Source organism: Anopheles funestus, chromosome X (assembly GCF_943734845.2).
Source record: "Anopheles funestus chromosome X, idAnoFuneDA-416_04, whole genome shotgun sequence".
NCBI classification, from domain to species: Eukaryota; Metazoa; Arthropoda; class Insecta; order Diptera; family Culicidae; genus Anopheles; species Anopheles funestus.
In genome coordinates, this window is record NC_064597.1 from 13,957,071 (window position 1) to 13,974,191 (window position 17,121).

At 44.7% G+C, this 17,121-nt stretch overlaps 1 protein-coding gene across 6 annotated transcripts in view; it reads left to right on the forward strand.

The window, feature by feature from the left end:
- Positions 1-13,789, forward strand: part of LOC125760522 (uncharacterized) — a 75,614-nt gene extending 61,825 nt beyond the window's left edge. For all 6 annotated transcript variants that reach the window (XM_049420744.1, XM_049420735.1, XM_049420728.1 and 3 more), the window contains 6 exons: positions 4,968-5,333; positions 6,372-7,463; positions 7,541-7,673; positions 7,894-8,039; positions 8,124-8,490; positions 10,433-13,789. In XM_049420744.1, coding sequence (XP_049276701.1) covers positions 4,968-5,333; positions 6,372-7,463; positions 7,541-7,673; positions 7,894-8,039; positions 8,124-8,490; positions 10,433-11,838 — 3,510 coding nt within the window. In that variant the 3' untranslated portion in view covers positions 11,839-13,789. The remainder of the gene's footprint in view (positions 1-4,967; positions 5,334-6,371; positions 7,464-7,540; positions 7,674-7,893; positions 8,040-8,123; positions 8,491-10,432) is intronic.
- The last annotated feature ends 3,332 nt before the right edge of the window (positions 13,790-17,121 follow it).

The window sequence follows — 17,121 nt, forward strand, 5'->3', positions numbered from 1 at the left end:
GTTGTTTTTGCTATTCGAAAGCGACTTTTCACTATTACTCGCGTCGTGCCGTGATATCATTGGTGAAGAATTTTTGTCCACCGTTGTCCTTGTTTGGATATGGTCACCCTTTCCTATTTGGTAACCTTCACCGCTACCACAATCTGTGCCCCTTTTGTTCGGTCCCATATCGCGCGCACCTAATTCGACGGAGACCGATTCTTAAGAGGGTTTTGCAACATTCCGATCCGGACAGTGGATCGAAACGCTGTAGCAATAGGGAGCCCCCCATGTGAGGGAGATGTGTGAAGGGGAGGATGGGCCCTTGCGTATGCAAATCGCGTATCAAAACCTTCCCAAACCCGCCACACCATGTTTGTGCAGGGCGTTGTCACACACGGGGCGTACTGTTAGCATTTGCACCGCCAAAGAAAGAAGACACAGGGGGCAGGGGAAAGGTTTGGAGATTTAACACTTGGTGCTTGCTTCTTCCCTTATGCTGATACGATCATACTGCTGACAACCGTGTGTGTATACGGCTTGTAACACATACGCCCATCAATCGATCATTTTTTACTTCCGGTAATGCTGATTTTGTTTCAAAATGCACCAACCGACCAACACACACACAGCAACACAGCTTGTGTTTACTTCTCCGTGTCCTCCGTGAGTTTTCTTTCCGGGGGCCCCATACTTCTGTAGGGCTGTAGGTCACCGCCGGCCTTCCAAACGCCGTCCGTGCAGTTGGTGAATTTCGAAAAATTATATCACGGGGTCTCTCCGCCTCTCCGCCCTTCTTCATCGCCCCCTCCCACCGTCGATCGTTTTTCCAAGGCACGTACACGAAAGTGAAAAGTTGCCGATTTGTCGAGTGTGCATTCGCGCGTTATATATACTTTTTTTTTTACTTCTCCAATTCATTCTCCTACACCTTGCATCTTGCGTTTAGCCGTTTGCCGAACTGAACTTTGATCCATCGGTTTTATTTTTAATTTCTTCTTTGTTTGTGTAGTTTTTCCTTCTGCTGTGTGTTTTACTTTTTTTTCGGGCGGGTTCGTGTCTTGTTGCGCGCATCGCCAATATCTTTCATCCCTGCCTCGCCGCCCTCACTGATGCGTATGCGTTTGACGTATCTGAGGGGGGGGGGGGGGTTGCAGAGGGGTAGAGAGTATGGATGTTTTCGGTGCGTCTTGCGTACCGTTACGAGCAGCAAAGAAAATTGGCAACCTCTGCTACCACGGTTACTCCCTTCCCCTTTCCTGCATTTTCGGGGGAGAGAGGAGGGGGGAGGGGGACCTTGATGTGAGCACGTCAACGAACCCACCGGTGCTTGAAGGCGATCGGAAGCGAAGCTTTCGACATCTCACCCCACATTCGTATATTAGCTTCATCGCTTTCCTATCACACCCACCGCACATCACGTTTATCGCCAGACCAGACAAACACACAAAAAAAATAATACTGCACAGGTTCCCTATATTTTTGTAAGGTTTCGCTGCAGTTACAAAGGTTTGAAGTAAAAACAAAACAAAACCAAAAACACAATCAAACACTATCGAAGGTGGTAAACAGTGGCACACAAATTGAGAGAGTAGAATATCAAAATAGCACAACCCGCTACTATCGTTTACGGGGGATGAAAAGCAATGCTGGGGCGGGGCGGTGTTAGTATAAAAAGTACCAAAAGAAAAAAGAAAACCACAAAGGGTGAATTTACTTTTGAAGCTAATTTTTCTCTTCTCTGTTTGGGTGTGCGAGCAAATCGTGAATAAATTTGCTAGTGTCAATTGTTTTATGTTTTATATAAATATTCACTGCAAGACATTAATTCGTATTACAGTGGAGCGTCGATTATCCGGGTACCTTTTATCCGGCTGTCCCATTATCCGTGCAGCTCGGAAATGACAGTTCCGAAGAAGAATTGAAATATGAAATGTAAAACCGATGATGGCAAAAAATAAAAGCCTCAATAGGGAATGAAAAAAGTTGCTTCAATTCGAAAAAAAGGAAACAAATTTGAACAGATTTACTTCGCAAAGTGCAAATAACAAAGTTAACATCTAGCTTTATAGAAAAAAGTCCACCCAATTAAGCACTAAACACTTATATTTATCAATAAAAAGAGTTGTGCTTATTATCCGTGATATTCGCTTATCCGGCAAAGGGTGGGTCTCGATGAGCACGGATAATCGAAGTTCCACTGTAGTTAGAATTATCTTTAAAAAATAAATCATTTCAATTTTATTATTTTATTACAGTAAGAAACATTAATAATAAAAGTGCAGCCAATAGAATTTTTTTCCCAAAAAAAAAATTGCAACTCTAACGAGCAATTAAAAGATCCTCTTGAATTCATCAATTTAAAAAAAAACGATTATAAATAAATTAATTAATGATCGTGAAGTGGTAAACATAACCCTTTATGCTAACATTCCTTTGTAAAATAAACAAATGAATTTCATTTTCCTTTTTTTTTCCTGCGCATTTCTATTTGCAACCCATCTGACGTGCTTTGTTTATTTACAACAGGCGACGACACCGTCTCTCAGATCCATATACTCCCTTGTTTTTTTTTTTTTGCTCATTTGCACATCGATTTAGTGCGACTTCTTCGCGGCTGCACACATTTGGAGTGCAGTATGAAATCTACTGCCGAACGATAAAACAAAAACAAATTGCGCTTCTGGGCAAAACCTTCTAGGACGGTTCGAAAGTGTTCGATTGTTGGCTGTACAGGCAGGCGTGGTGCAGCCTGCTGTGTGTGATGGTATGCCGCCGATCATAGCTGTAACATAGGTTCGCGCACCCGTGACCAACCGTGCAGCAAATGGCCCTCGGTCGGTGTGAACACGCACATAAAAACAAAAAAAAAGGTATTGCAAACCAAGCTGGTTGCAATATGATGGCCGCCTTGCCTAGCGAACCCTGTCCGGTGCATTTCACCAAGCTGCCGAATGTTTTGTGTGTATTTTAAACATACTTCATCAAACAAACAGAGAGTGAAGCAAGAACAAAACAACACAACCACACACTATTCATTCACGTGTGTGACTCTGTCCTTTGAAGAAGGGTCAGGAATCATATTAACCAGTGGGTGAAAAAAAAATCGATCTTCAATTGCTTCCTGCTTTCTTGCAGTCTGTTCTTTCATCACTTTCGTCGTGTGTCGGCGCCCCGACGATCATAAAATAAAACGATCGTCAAACGGGTGTTAAACATATTTTCTCAAAGCGGTTTACTTGTGCGTTCGATTAATGCGGTTGATGTGATTTCGTTTGTCACCAAGCACCAGTGCAACAGCTGGGTTCAGCAATGCTTCCAAATGCATGCCTAGTACCTCTTTGAATAGATTCCTTCAAATCCTCAATGACATTTGTAGCAACAAATTTTTTTCCTCCATGTTACCCATACACTTGCAGTTTTACCAATACTTGCACCACAATCAATATGAAACACAAACACCAAGAATCCAGCATACAATGGTTGTCATTGTTCACAAACTCCTCCTACACCAACTTGAAACTCGACTCCTAAATTGAATTGATCAAACATGTATTAAGGGAATGAAAAGGTCGTCGCCTAATAGTAGGCAAGAACTTACAGTTTTGGTGCAGTTAGAAGGATAAAGTATTGTCTTTGTTCTCAAATCTTTGATCATTTCTACCCACATGTGTTCTTTCTTTCTTCATCTCGGGGTTTCTTTCGCTGTGATGTATCGATCCTAAAACATCAAACACCCAAAGTTCAAACAAACCCAAATGTAACGCTTAATAACCCCTCATTTCCTTTTGCCTACTGTTAGGCGAAAACTCTTCCAAAGAGTTTAATATGTTAGCGATTGTTTAAAAATAATACTTTAAAGTATTTCTTCTACCTTTACACTACTGCGCATTCGTGATGGTAATGTATTGGTGACTACCACCCTGTCGCCGGTACACTTGGCGATTGGACCGATGAGTCAGTCGTTTTACGATCGTCCTCTATGAAAAGGGAATTGCATATGCGCACCAGTAGAAATAGTGCATGTCTTCCAGTGGATATTCACATTCGTGTTCTGTGCTTCGAGGTAGCAGCATCTAACAAGCTTGTTGGTGTTTTGCTGAGAACTGTTGGCTAGGGTTACTAAGTGGCATGGTGCCATAATAAATTATAGCAAATCGACTAGTGGTTCATGATGCTAGTTTATCGGTTTATACGCTTGAATTTATCGTAAAGATACTACAATCATCGATATTCCAGCTTGAAGCTATACATATCTATGTGATAATCGTGTCTTCCTGCTGAAACTACTGAACACTTTTTGGGCGTAAAAAAAATAAAACGGTTTACACAGCGTTACAGTGCACAAGTGGTTCAATGCGCAAAGCATAACGTGAACGAAAGCAAAGATTTGAAGTGGTTCAGTTGAGGTGAGGTTTGGCTATTGGTTGTTCCGTGCTAGAATGCACCAACCGAATGTACACGCGCATCACAATCATCTCCACGGCTACGATCGTCAGCGATCACTGCTGCAGCAGCACAATCAGCAGTATCAGCTGCATCAAGTACCCGTCAATCGGGAGTGGTCGGGACGGTCCGGCAGGCTGTCCTACTACAGTGAGAACGAACTGGCGGAACAGCGACCGACCGTTGCCTCCACCAGCCGTCATCCGCGCAGTCGGGCCGGTTCGGCCGGTCCGGTTGGGACAGGGGCGCACGGCAGTGGAGGTAGTACGGACGGTCCAACCGGTGGCACCGGTGGTACGAGTCATGGAGGGGCGCGGCTACTCAACTGGATGCGCAATGCACCGGGGCTGCGCAAACTTCGTCTACGTCGCTGGAACTCAACCGGGTCGTGGGTTAATATCGTTCGGTTTTATTTTTGTCTTGTGTTATATTTTATATCATCTGTAAAAAAAATTGTCGATGTTGATGATTTTGGAACACATACGATAACCTGATGTGCTGATGTATCTTCCTTTCTACGTTTCTCATCCTACCACCCACAGAGTCCGGAACCATGTGGCACGATCGACCTGACGAACTTCCACGTTACCGAAGGGAACTACACGAAGCGCAAGAACGTGTTCAAGCTGACGACAGCTGTTGGTTCGTACTGTCCGCTGGAGGCGGCCGCCGTCGCCGGGTTTGGCCATGCCGAGGTTCACCGCACACAGTCCGCTTCCGGTTTGGCTAATGTTGGCGGTGCGGGCAGCACCTGCGGATCATCCATTCGCAGTGCGTCCACTGTTGGATTGCCCGGGTCGGAGCGTGAACTGCTGCTGCAAGCCGACAGTCACAGTGACATGCAGCAGTGGATGGAGTCGTTGCGTCTTGTTTGCGGTGGAGGCAGCACCAATCAGCTTCATAGTCCGGTAAGTAGTCGTACATATCACTGCACGTTGATAATCCCTAGTTGTCTTTTTTTGTGGATCACAACCTTAGCAGGTGCCTTTTGCCATTCCTTTATATCTAGCTATATATCTAGCTCGACACTTAGTCCTATAGAGTAAGATCCTGCTCTTCTTCTTTTGTGGATCTACAACCTCAAGAAGTCTTGGCCGGCCATCACTGGCTTTTCTTAACTTTATTCACACCTAACAGGATAGTCGGTCCTGCGTAGTAAGGTTAGGCCAGGATTGGATTTGATACCCGTTCTTGTAAAGATCGGAGCCACTACCATCTCTACTCTCCTCCAAGTGCGACTCCACTACCACTTAAGAATTGTATCGCTTGTATAAGTTAAGTAGACGCAAACAAGCCTAATCCAAACCGGAACTAACGTTAGATCTTGTATCTCCTGGTCAGCTATAAGATAGCTGTTGTCTGACGAGTGTTCCTCGGAGCAGTCGACGATAGATGATACCATCACCTTCAAGCACCCTCACTACTACCACCGTTTGGTGTTGGTGCTGCAAAATTCAATTGCCAAAAACAACATCAATGAATGTAGAGTAGTGTAGCGCCGTACGCGAGTGTACAGGTAACAGGTGCAAACCTCTTATCGATGATGTCGCTGGTTTGCGAGCCTCCTCCACATACACGCGAACGATAAGCGCTGGTCCGATAAGCGCAAGTGGTGTGGCGCGTGTAACCAAACTTAGCCAGTGTGGTCAGTGTGGGCTTTTTTGTTGTTGTTGTTGGATTCCTCTAGTACACTCAACAACAACAGTTCAGTATGTTCAGTGTGCACCGATGGATCTCATCCTGACAGCTCCGATCGTTCGGCAGTACTTCCCCAGAACGTCACCCTGGGACGTGGCATACGCGTATGTCGATGTCCAGCGACGTATGGGTCAGCTGGTACTGTTAGCTGTCTGCCGAACACGAGTGTGCGAACGTTCTGCGCGAAACACCACACCCTCTACAGATGAATCCCTAACCATCCGGTGTGTGTTTTTTTATCTTCCCAGGACTACCTTAGTGGACGTGGAGGACAACAGGCAGAACCGCAACGTATAGCAGCACAAACGAGCGTACAGGTGCATGCGGGTAGTGTGAGCGGTGGTGCTAACAGTGGGGACGATTACTCCCCAGTGCTGCCAGCAAAATCGCAGCGAAAGTATGCGCTCGGTTCCCGTTCACCGTCCGGTCAGTCGCCGGTAACGAAAAGCCGTAAGACACCACAAACTGGTTGCAGCTCACCAACGGGTAGCGCGGACCAACCGATCGTGTCCGTCTCGGTTACCTCCAATCAACCAACCGGTCAGTACCATCAACCGCACCATCAACCGCAACATCTAACGCTGCAACAGCAGCAGCAACAGTTTGCCGGCACAAAGGATAGCTCCGATCGGGAAAGTGGTTCACCGAAATCGAAAACCTGGAAGGGCATTGTTGCCCGCCAGTTCCGCAAGATGCAGGGTCAACCGCCCGGTTCACCGGGCGCATCTGCTACGGGTGGGTCGGATTTACTCGCCCTACCGGACGGTGCTTCGATCAATGTGCCACTGCAGCAGTGCCCGGTGTCGGAGGAAAACCCGTACGTACCGCTCGTGCTTACCAAGTGTACCGGTATCGTCGAATCGAAGGGCATGGGTGTGGTCGGTATCTATCGCATACCGGGGAATACCGCCGCCATCACGCAGCTAACCGAAACGATCAACCGTGGGCTAGATGAGGCCACCCTGCGCGATCCACGCTGGGAGGATGTGAACGTCGTCTCGTCGCTGCTGAAATCGTTCATCCGCAACCTGCCCGAACCGCTGCTACCGAACGAACTGTACGGTGGGTTCATTGCCGCCGATAAGATGACCGGCCAGCGCCGGCTGCTCGAGCTGCGCCAGCTGCTCCGTCGCGTACCACCGATGAACTACGAAACGTTAAAGCATCTCATGCGACATCTGCACCGTGTCAGCACGCACAACGAGGTGAACCTGATGGATCCCCGTAATTTAGCAATCGTTTTCGGACCGTCCGTTGTCCGTTCGGCTAACGAGTCGCTCGAAACGGCTGTAAAGGATATGCGCCACCAGTGCCAGATCGTCGAAGTGCTTATCAACTACGTAAGTGAAGTTTTATGGAGATTTATTAGATGCGTTCGTCTATTGAGGTTTTTTTTGTTTCTGTTTCTACATTTTAGTATCAATACTTCTTCGAGGATGGACTGTTGCCGAGTGTGGACGAGAGCAAAAACGGCACCGGTACCGTCGTCGACTCCGGCCTGGAGGTACCATCAACCTCACTGCTTCTGGATAACGTTGCCAAAATCGAGCGTAAGTGTCAAAAGTCGACAGTTGAAATAAGTAACTTCTACCGCACTGTAACGGGTGAAAGCTGGGATCGCGTAAGGAAATCAGCATTAAGCCAGAGTCGCTAGTCACTGGTTACAAACAATTTACATCTTGCTTTGTGCCCCATTTCTGCATATTGTATACCTTACAAACCCGTTTTGTGCAGTTCATTCATACGTCATACCTTTAACATCGTTTGCAGCATTTAAGGAGCAGTCAAAGGAGAGTACATCCGGCTTTGTCGCGAACATTGTACAAGCAGCAAATCGAAAGATACGCCGTACGGCACAGCGCAAGAGCACCATGTCGTCGACCACTCCCGATACGCTCTCGCTCGACAGCACCACGGTAGGTAGAGCGGAAATTTTGCTGGAGTCACACCAAACCGTATTTCATTCTTCATGCCCAAACCTAATTCGTTCCTCTTTTTAGTCGGCGGAATCGAAGGAGCAGTCGTCACGTGTCATCCGGCGCTATCTGGAACTGGGCCCAAAGCCTGGAACGGCTATGAGCGTTGGTGCGGGTTCTGGTGGTTCGGAGCGTGCCTTGCAGGTCGTACACGATGTTACTGGACCGGGTACGATTCGGGGTCCGCGCTCGGTTGGCAGTGCCGGGCCCGGCTGCGAACCGCCAACTGACGACAGTCTGTTACAGCTGCACCATCACCATCATCATCATCATCACTACTATCACAGCAGCAGTAGCCGGCACCACAGCAGCCAGAGCAATGACGATGCGTCATCAGTATTAAATCGCTCTTCCGAGGACGACTCGAACGACAGTGCCTTCGCCGACAACGGTAAGCGCTGGGGTGGATGGACCACCGGACCGTATCTGCCACGCTGGTCTTAGTAGGGGGACGCACATATTTGCACACGATTCTTCCCCATTTCATCTCGTATCGCCAACACACGACATCCCATGTCGTACTCTCGTTATGTCTTGTTATCTTGTCCTTACGTTCACTTTCAAAATCGAAACCATCCTCTGCCCCGATAAAGAAACAAACATACACCCTAAACACAACACACATAAGAGGTGAAGTTATGATGAAGAGAAGAAGGCTGTAAGCCAGCATTCGGGGCACCTTCTTTCCTACTTTTGTTTGGTATCGCAAAACCAGTCCCACACCTTTACTGCATCAGCACCTTCAGCGATCAGCACCGGTCAGCAGCAATTCTACCCCCCCTCTTTACGAGCAGTCGCTTTTGCCCCATCGAAATGGGTAAAGTGATACACCCGATGCTGCGTGATACAGGGCATCGACTGCAGACGCACCGCAACGCTCTATTTTTCTCACCCTTCCCCTCATCATACCACTAGTCACGATGAAGGCACCGAACACGGCCGTGGTTTTTCCTGCCGGTAAACAAACCAAACTGACTCGCGTGCGATGTGCTGCGCTTTGTATTGTCTTTGACTGTATTTTTCTTCTTTCCTTTTTTATATAACTTTCTTCTCTTGTTTCTATATATGCCTGCCTATATGAATGTCTATCCATTTTGTTTTCTATTCTATACTTTTCACGCATTTTTTTGCCAACCAGCGCATGCAGAGTCGTTGCGTTATGTTTTTACCATGTATTGTTTTATTCTTCGTGCTAAAATCATGCTAACCATTTGACTACGTTTAACAGTAGACGTACGTAAGGACATGTTTAGACGTGTACTAATTATTCTACTAATTTAGTACAATCTGTACTAAGTACAAGGCTGCAAACGTAGCAGGTTTGTGTACAGCTGGACAGACCATTTTTGTAGGCATTTGGAAAAAGAACAAGACTGCAAAAGAAAAACCATTTATAGACTAAATTGTAAAGGAATATTTAGAGAATTTATAACGTCATTTATTTCGTGCATGTTCTATTCTTCGCACATTCGTGTGGAACAGGCAAAAGAAGAAGTAGAATATTTCCTTCTTTCTTGACCTTGTGCAAATAGTATCAGTTAAAGGAATTTGTGCGAGTCAGCTTGTTCTTAAAATTTAACAAAAAAAAAACTCTATCAAAAATCTCTATGCAGAAGGTTGGGGAAATAGAGAAGAATTATTTTTTTATACAATTTATACATGGATGTGTACAATACCAATGAGATATTTGAGATAATTTTATATTAAAAACAAAAAAAAAATCTCTATGTTAATACAAAGTCAGACACGGTAGCAAAAATTCACTTAAATGTGTAAATAAACGAGAAAAGGGACCCACTCTCATCCTCCAACCATTGTTAGGTATAAGGCCCAATACGATAACAGTATTAGTAATTTATGCTCATGCTCAAAAAATAAGTTTACCACAAGTATAACTTCTCCCATAACACTAACGCAAGCTGGTAGAAACTTCACAACAACAAAAAAAGGACCAACAAATAATCAAAGAGATTCCTCATTAACTCTCACTTACTTCATCACGCAACAGCAACCCCCTGCAACAGAATATAGCTCCCGTTCCAACTTCAGCCTCATATCGCACCATATTACCATGCTGAAGTTATATCGCTTGTCCGTTTGATTCTTTTGTTTTGTGTGTCGTTTGTTTTACCCTGTTTTATACATGTTAAGTTTGTATTGTTATTCTTTAGCTCCAATTCTGACCTAGAGGCGTTGTAGGACGCCGAAAGGTAGGCGTAAGCGGATGTTTTTGTTTTTGTGTCTTTTGTTGTTATTTTTTTCCAAACAAAGTTTGTTCTAATTCCGCTTTTTTTCTACCGTTTACCGGTTACAATCCGGTCTTCAACCCGCAGGTTCCATGTCGTTGAAGACGGTAACGATCGCACTGGATAACAAGTTGCGCTCGTTGCGCGACTCCTCGATCGATTCCGATCGCGATCAGACGCAGGAGAGTGACGGTGATCTTAGCGGCGGGTACGGTAATGGGCGGCATTCGCTTCACCAGCAATGGAGCCACATGGGCCGTTCGCCGCGGCCGCTAACGCTAGGCGAGAACATACCGTACGCGGATGAGTCCCCGGAACGGCCACTCATACAGGGTCGCGCGAAGCCACAGCGTTCGCTGACGATTGCGGCGAACAATAACAACAACAACCAGGAGGATAGTGTGCCAACAGCGGTTGTAACACCCGGCAAGCAGCAGCTCAAGAAGGCACTGACGGCACATTCGCAGAAGTCGATCGATAGCGGTAGTACGGTGAACTCCAGCACAAACAACAGCTGCCTAACGCTTGTGAACGAAGCTGATGCAACACTCGACGGTAGTGGTGGTGGTGGCGGCGGCGGCAATGCGGATGTTGGCGGTGAGGAACAGGAGGGAGAGACGGATGGGCAGCAGCAACCGGTCGCGGCCAAGGGTCGCAACGTGTCGCTCAGCTCGGACGAAACCGACACCTCGACAACGAGCAATCCGCGCGAAAAGCTAACCGCCGCCACGTATCGCATCGATACGGAGAAGCTGAAGAAGATGAACCGCATCCTGACGCAGCTGGAACGCAAAGCGAACAATCTGGAGCGTAAGTTCAATCTAAACCGCTCACTCTCGCTGAACTACAAATCGCCCAAAGGGGGCGACTGCTGCTGCTCCCATCACGGTCTGCCGATGACGCATTCGTCCCAGGCACCGCTCGCAGCACACTGCTGCCAGCATCAACAGCAGCAGCAACAACACATCAGCAACAACCTCAACAACAACAACAGCACAAGCTGCCACAACCATAACGGGGGTGGAGGTGTTGGGGGCACCATCGTTAGTCTGCGTTCCCGTTTCTCCCTTACCAAGGACGAAAAAACGGACAAAAACATTAACCGGCGGCGTCAGATACACGACACATCGGTAACGCCCCAGCCGGCCGGTACAGCGTCTGCACCGGCCACATCCGGTGGCGGCGGTAGTAGCTGTACGGTAACCGGTAACGGTAACGCAAGCGGTAGTAACGACAGTAGCAGCTGCGGTGAACCGTGCGGTCCCCAGATTATACTGACACCGGCAACGGTTACACCGAATGCTTCCACCCGCCAGCGACGCCATGTTGGTAGCCGTTCGATTCGGCGGCGCCACACCGTGGGCGGTACGCACGATTACTACTCGAACAAAATGAACGGCCAGCATCATCATCATCACCACCATCATCATCCGCATCACCAGCCGCATCATAATCATGTCGGACCGGGTTGCTGTCCGGTGCCGCAGAACTGAACTGCGTGATGAGCCGTCATTTTGTTTCGTTGCTTTTCTTCTTTTCTTCTTCTTCTTCTTTTCTCTCTGTCTATTGTAGTGCATAGTTGTTTGTAGGTACAGGTTGTGTAGAAGATTTCATCCCCAGCCCATTTGATAGACACGATTTATACAATATATCTCCCCTTTACATGCTTGTGTTAAGTGTTTCATTGTGCAATGCGTGCGTGTGTGTGAGAGAGCATTAGACGTGTAATGGAAGAATTTAGAATAGGCAGGAAGGGAAGACGGAGGGGAGAGGATAGGAGGAGAGGGGACAGATAGAAGGATAGATAGCAGATCTTCCCAGCTAGCGAACATTAATTGTAATTTCGAAACAGTATCGAAACGATATGCGTACGCGTTACGCGCATACAGTTTATACAACCGTAGTACAGTAATGTATTTAAGCATAAGTGAAGCGAGCCCCGAACCGCCAAACAATACAACCGGAGGCTAACCCGGTCGTAGCAGTTCGACGCAGTTCGAAGCGAATTAACGAGCCAATCTGCGGTAAAGGTAGATGTATATGCATCGGTAAGATGGAAGCCTGTCGGAAGCCGTGCTGCTTCTAGCCTGCCGGTGCTCTAGTAGATTAATTTCATATTCAACCGCCTGTACACACCACATCCACACACCGCCACATATGCGCATACCCAACAAGAAGCACAAACGGTACGGTTGGACGGGTGCGAAATCAAAATTGTGATAACTATGAGATGTGGGAGAAGGACGAAAAAAAAGCGGCTTCAGTACGAATTATTATAATGCATTTGCAAAGAACGACAAGAATAAGTAACACAAGATGAACAAAGTTGCTTGAAGCCCTTCGGTTATTGTTTATTATTATAATTGCTATTATCTCTTTCGCCACCTCGTACCGTGTTTGTATCGGTGCCGTATTGTTCGTATTTTATTGGTTGGTTCTAACCACATAAGACTGTGTCCGTGTGGGTGGGGTGTGTGTACGCAATGGTATAATGTTTAATTTTCAATTCTTACGTCCCTTATTGTGCCCCCCCTTTAACTTCTAATTACGTGTATCGGAACCAGCTAAACCGAGTGTGTGCGTGTGTTAACGGTTTTGCGTTATATATTACATTAGCTTTCTTCTACTTCTACTACTTTCGCTACATACAATACCCAATCAATGTGTACGTGTTTATGCGTGTCTTCTTTATCATTGTACGTGTTTGTGTGCTTGTACGTGTGCGCCTATGTATTGTAAAAAACAAATGCTCCCCCATTTACTTTTATGGAGCAGAAAATGTATTGCATGTTTGTTTGTGTTTGTTTTTTTATTGTTTTTTTGTTTTTCTTCTGTGGTAGAAACAAAAATCTGCTGAAAGCGGCGCGAAATGATGAAATTAAGCATTAAAGAAGAAGAAAAAAAGTACACTTGAACGATAAATAAAAGCTGTCTCTCCACTTTCCCGGAGATTGTTCTCTCTCTCTATCTCTCTCTTCATCTCGTCTCGTTCCGCGTGATGCGAACTATGTAGCAAGGATTATAACCACCTGGTGGGAATGTAGGAAACAGGGGCTAGGAAAAGAAATTTATCGACCATTGGCTGCTAAATTAGGGAAAAGTTCGGTAAGCTTTACACGGATGCGAGCAGATAGGCCCGAAAAAGCGTAGCAAACCTAAACGAAAACACAAAGCGAAGTATAAAGGATTATCAAATTTAGGCATCTCTGTATTAAAAGTAAGGGCGCATCCGTAAGCCGGGTCGCCATTTTCGAAACGATTTTCTAGCCAGCTTTTTTTTGAAGGGCAATTTAGAAGACGATAGCACGAATGCAGGAAGGTAAACTAAGTAGGGAAGCGAAAGGAGTTCCAACAACATCAAACAAAGGGAAACAACAATTGCAACGGCGTACACAAAGGCAGGAGAAGTGATATTAATTGCTAATAAAAATTGAAACAATGAAATGTGTGATTCATCTGCTGGAAAGTGCAACCTGTCATAATTATATCACAGCCGTAAGATTTATTATTAAATTAATGATTTTATACTTATTTTAAGCTTATTAACACTTAATGGAAGATTTTTTAAATTGATATGAAGTGATTCTTTATTACAGCAATACTTCTTCTTCCTTGGCCTGCTCAGTTCGCTGGGCTCCTCTACGTCTCGTACCGAACGGGTCACTGACGAACATCTTCCTGGTGGGGTATGAGTTCAGCATTCTCGCCACGTGCCCCTTCTGACTTTGACAGCTGTCAGGATGTCTGCACCGCCAAACAGCTCAGTTAGCTCGTGGTTCATTCTACTTCTCCACACGGGCTGCTTCCAATCGCCGCTGATCTGTTGTCAGTGTATGTAGCAATATCGCACTGATATGTGTACGGATCCGAAGCCTCTCGAAGGATAATACAGGCTCTCCATACTCTACTCCGAATGCATACGTCCACAGAAAGTTAACGTATCTTTCCGAATATCTCCGAACATAGCCTGGGTATACGGGGAAACCCAACACCTAGAGAAGATGGGTTATTTGGCTAAACTGAGGCGGAAGAGGAATAGCTATCGTCTGCCAGCGTCTACGGAGCTTCAAACAGCTAGGATGTGTAGACCCTCCAACGAGACAGGGAGTTGGGGAAGAGATCTTGCAAGCCACCCCCAATACCACCACAATGAATAGAAACCATGAAATTTTGAATCGGATCAACAAATACAACAACACAATAATGTCCATGAAGACCTGCATAGCGACGGTAATACCAGACAATCGTTAAGAGTTAAAATAAATGAATCTACAAATGTGCTTTTGAGCTGCCAACAACTTCTCAAATGTTACGAAGTTTAAGCCGAGCCCTTTCTCTTCAATTCTTTTGACGCCACATCGGGGATATCTTAAAGGAGCGCAGTGAAGAGTGCAAGACTTATTTTCTGGGCTGATTTGATTCATGGAGGATACACTATGATGATGGGCTCTACCAATTCGATGAGCATGAGGATTTTACCATTATATAGGCCCCATATAGATCTAATCTGAAGCGACATATAGATAGACGAGACATGGTAGGCTCAAACTAAGATGGTGTGATGGCGATGATACATCAAAGCCGCCGGAATAATATATTGGCAGATGACTGAAGACTTTGCGAGTCAGATGTTTGCCTTCGGGCAGACGTCGATAACGACCTTATAAACATCACGTATATGGAAGAACGTTGTACAACCCATTCTCAATTTCTCTATTTACTAGATATAAAAAACTCCAAAACTCATCTATAACCGACTATGCCCGGGATAAGGCACAACTACAAGGAGGAAATGCCTTGTAAAAATTGTACACACTTCAGACTTTTGAGACTGACAATACGGCTAAATGCCATAATAATTTAATATAAATAAATAAATCGAAATAAAAAAAAAAAAACAATAAAACCAACAGCATAAATCATTTGAAAGAAAATACACGTACACCGTTTTGTTTGTTTGTTTTTTTTGTATGTTTGCAGTTTTTCAAATTTTGGGGAGATAGAATCAGGAAGGGAGGGGGCAGAAAAGGGTTTGAAATTCCATTTTTTTTGGTTTTGTTTTAGTTAATAGTACAGATGTTAGGGGCTTTTTTGTTAATACGTTACCACACAGAAAAATCTATTGCTGTGTGTATTTTGTTTAAAGATCTCACTTTTAACATTCATTGCTATCCTTTAATCACTGTTTGTTTCCTTATACTTGTTTTTTTTTATCATGTTTTAAGTGTATGCTCTCGCACTGATATTTTTTTAAACTTTGTTCTCTTTTCTTCCGCCCCCAATTCGGTTTTGCTCCTATCGCTATTCTCTCTATCATTTACTTATTTTGATTGCTTTTTTTAGTTTTGTTGTTTTTTTGCTCTTGTTTTTTTCTGTTTTCAATATTTGGAATTGATTAAATTTTGCACATGATTCCAATTCCGAATATCAAACCAAATATTTCCCAATTCAACCAATTGGTTCAATGCAATGTACTGATGTACCAGAGACCCAGGGGGAAGAAGGATACGATGAATGGAAGGGAGCTAAAAAGAGAGGAAAAGAGGGCAATCTCTAATTGTGTTAGCGTTGTTTTGTTGGTATGGTGAGTGTATTGTGTTTGTGTGTTGTGTCTGTTTTACTCATTTATTCTCTCTTTTTTTGCATTCCCTCATTCGTTTCCCTAAAATTACGTTCCTTTTCTGTCGTTTTTTTTTATTTAACGTTCTTTCTTACTACTCTTACCTTTCTACTCGATTTATCTTTTATGGGTTGACTTTTCTTACGCTTTGTTTTATTTTCTTCTTCTGCTATTTTTGTTACTGTATTGCTAAATTATTCCTTCATCCATTGAAGCATCCTTGCATTTCCACTATTGTTTTCCATCCTTTGCGTATGTGTTAGTGTGTTTTCTGTGGGATTGTTAATCTGTGTGTGTGTGTGAGAGTGTTTCTTTTTTTTCATGGATGCATTTTTCTTCTTAATGCCACACTAATCATCTTAATGGTATGGTTGTTGAACCTGCGTCAACTAACCGTTGAAACTGCAACGCTCAAGAGACTCGCGTAAAGACTTTAAACTGCCGTTTTATGAAAAGCTAGCGCTTTTAATGCTGCTCCCATACACGCACAATGCACACTTTCTGCTTCTACTGTATTCCTCAATTTTGTTTTCTTTTGTGTTTGTATCTTGTGTGACATTTGGTCCAGGCGTTTTGTTTTTTTTTTTCTCTGGCTAAAAATTTCTAAAACATCTGCTGAATTGCTTATGCCGCCACATGCTCATAAACGCCTCCAAACCAATCAATATGTCCCCTGGTCACACACCCGCGACACAAAACATTTTCTCCTCTCTCTATCTTGGGTTGTTTTATTTTTTGTTCTTTTTTTGTTTTGCTTACTATTACGTTTTGTCTTCTAATTTAAAGTTATAAGTAGTTTTTTTTTTGGTTTTATGTTTTGTTTGTGTTTAGATACACTTACTAAAATTTGATTATCCAACCTGGTCGCATGTTCGCTCACTGCTTTAATTCGGTTTCGCACCCAACCACTCTAGGAAGGAAGATTTGGAAGGAACAATTGTAACCGGGGCGGGAATATGGGAATGGACGGATAAAGATGGTCGCGGTTGCTATAGCAAAAGGGCGAGGAAACCTTTAATAACGATTCTTACCAGTGCTGCTTCCACCTTCTCTCCTAATTGTTACATCAAAATTTGCTTATCCACGCTACTGATGTCGGTGCGCGTTTGCCTGAGAACGATGGAGGCGCCTAATCTTTTACACACTTCTTATGTTT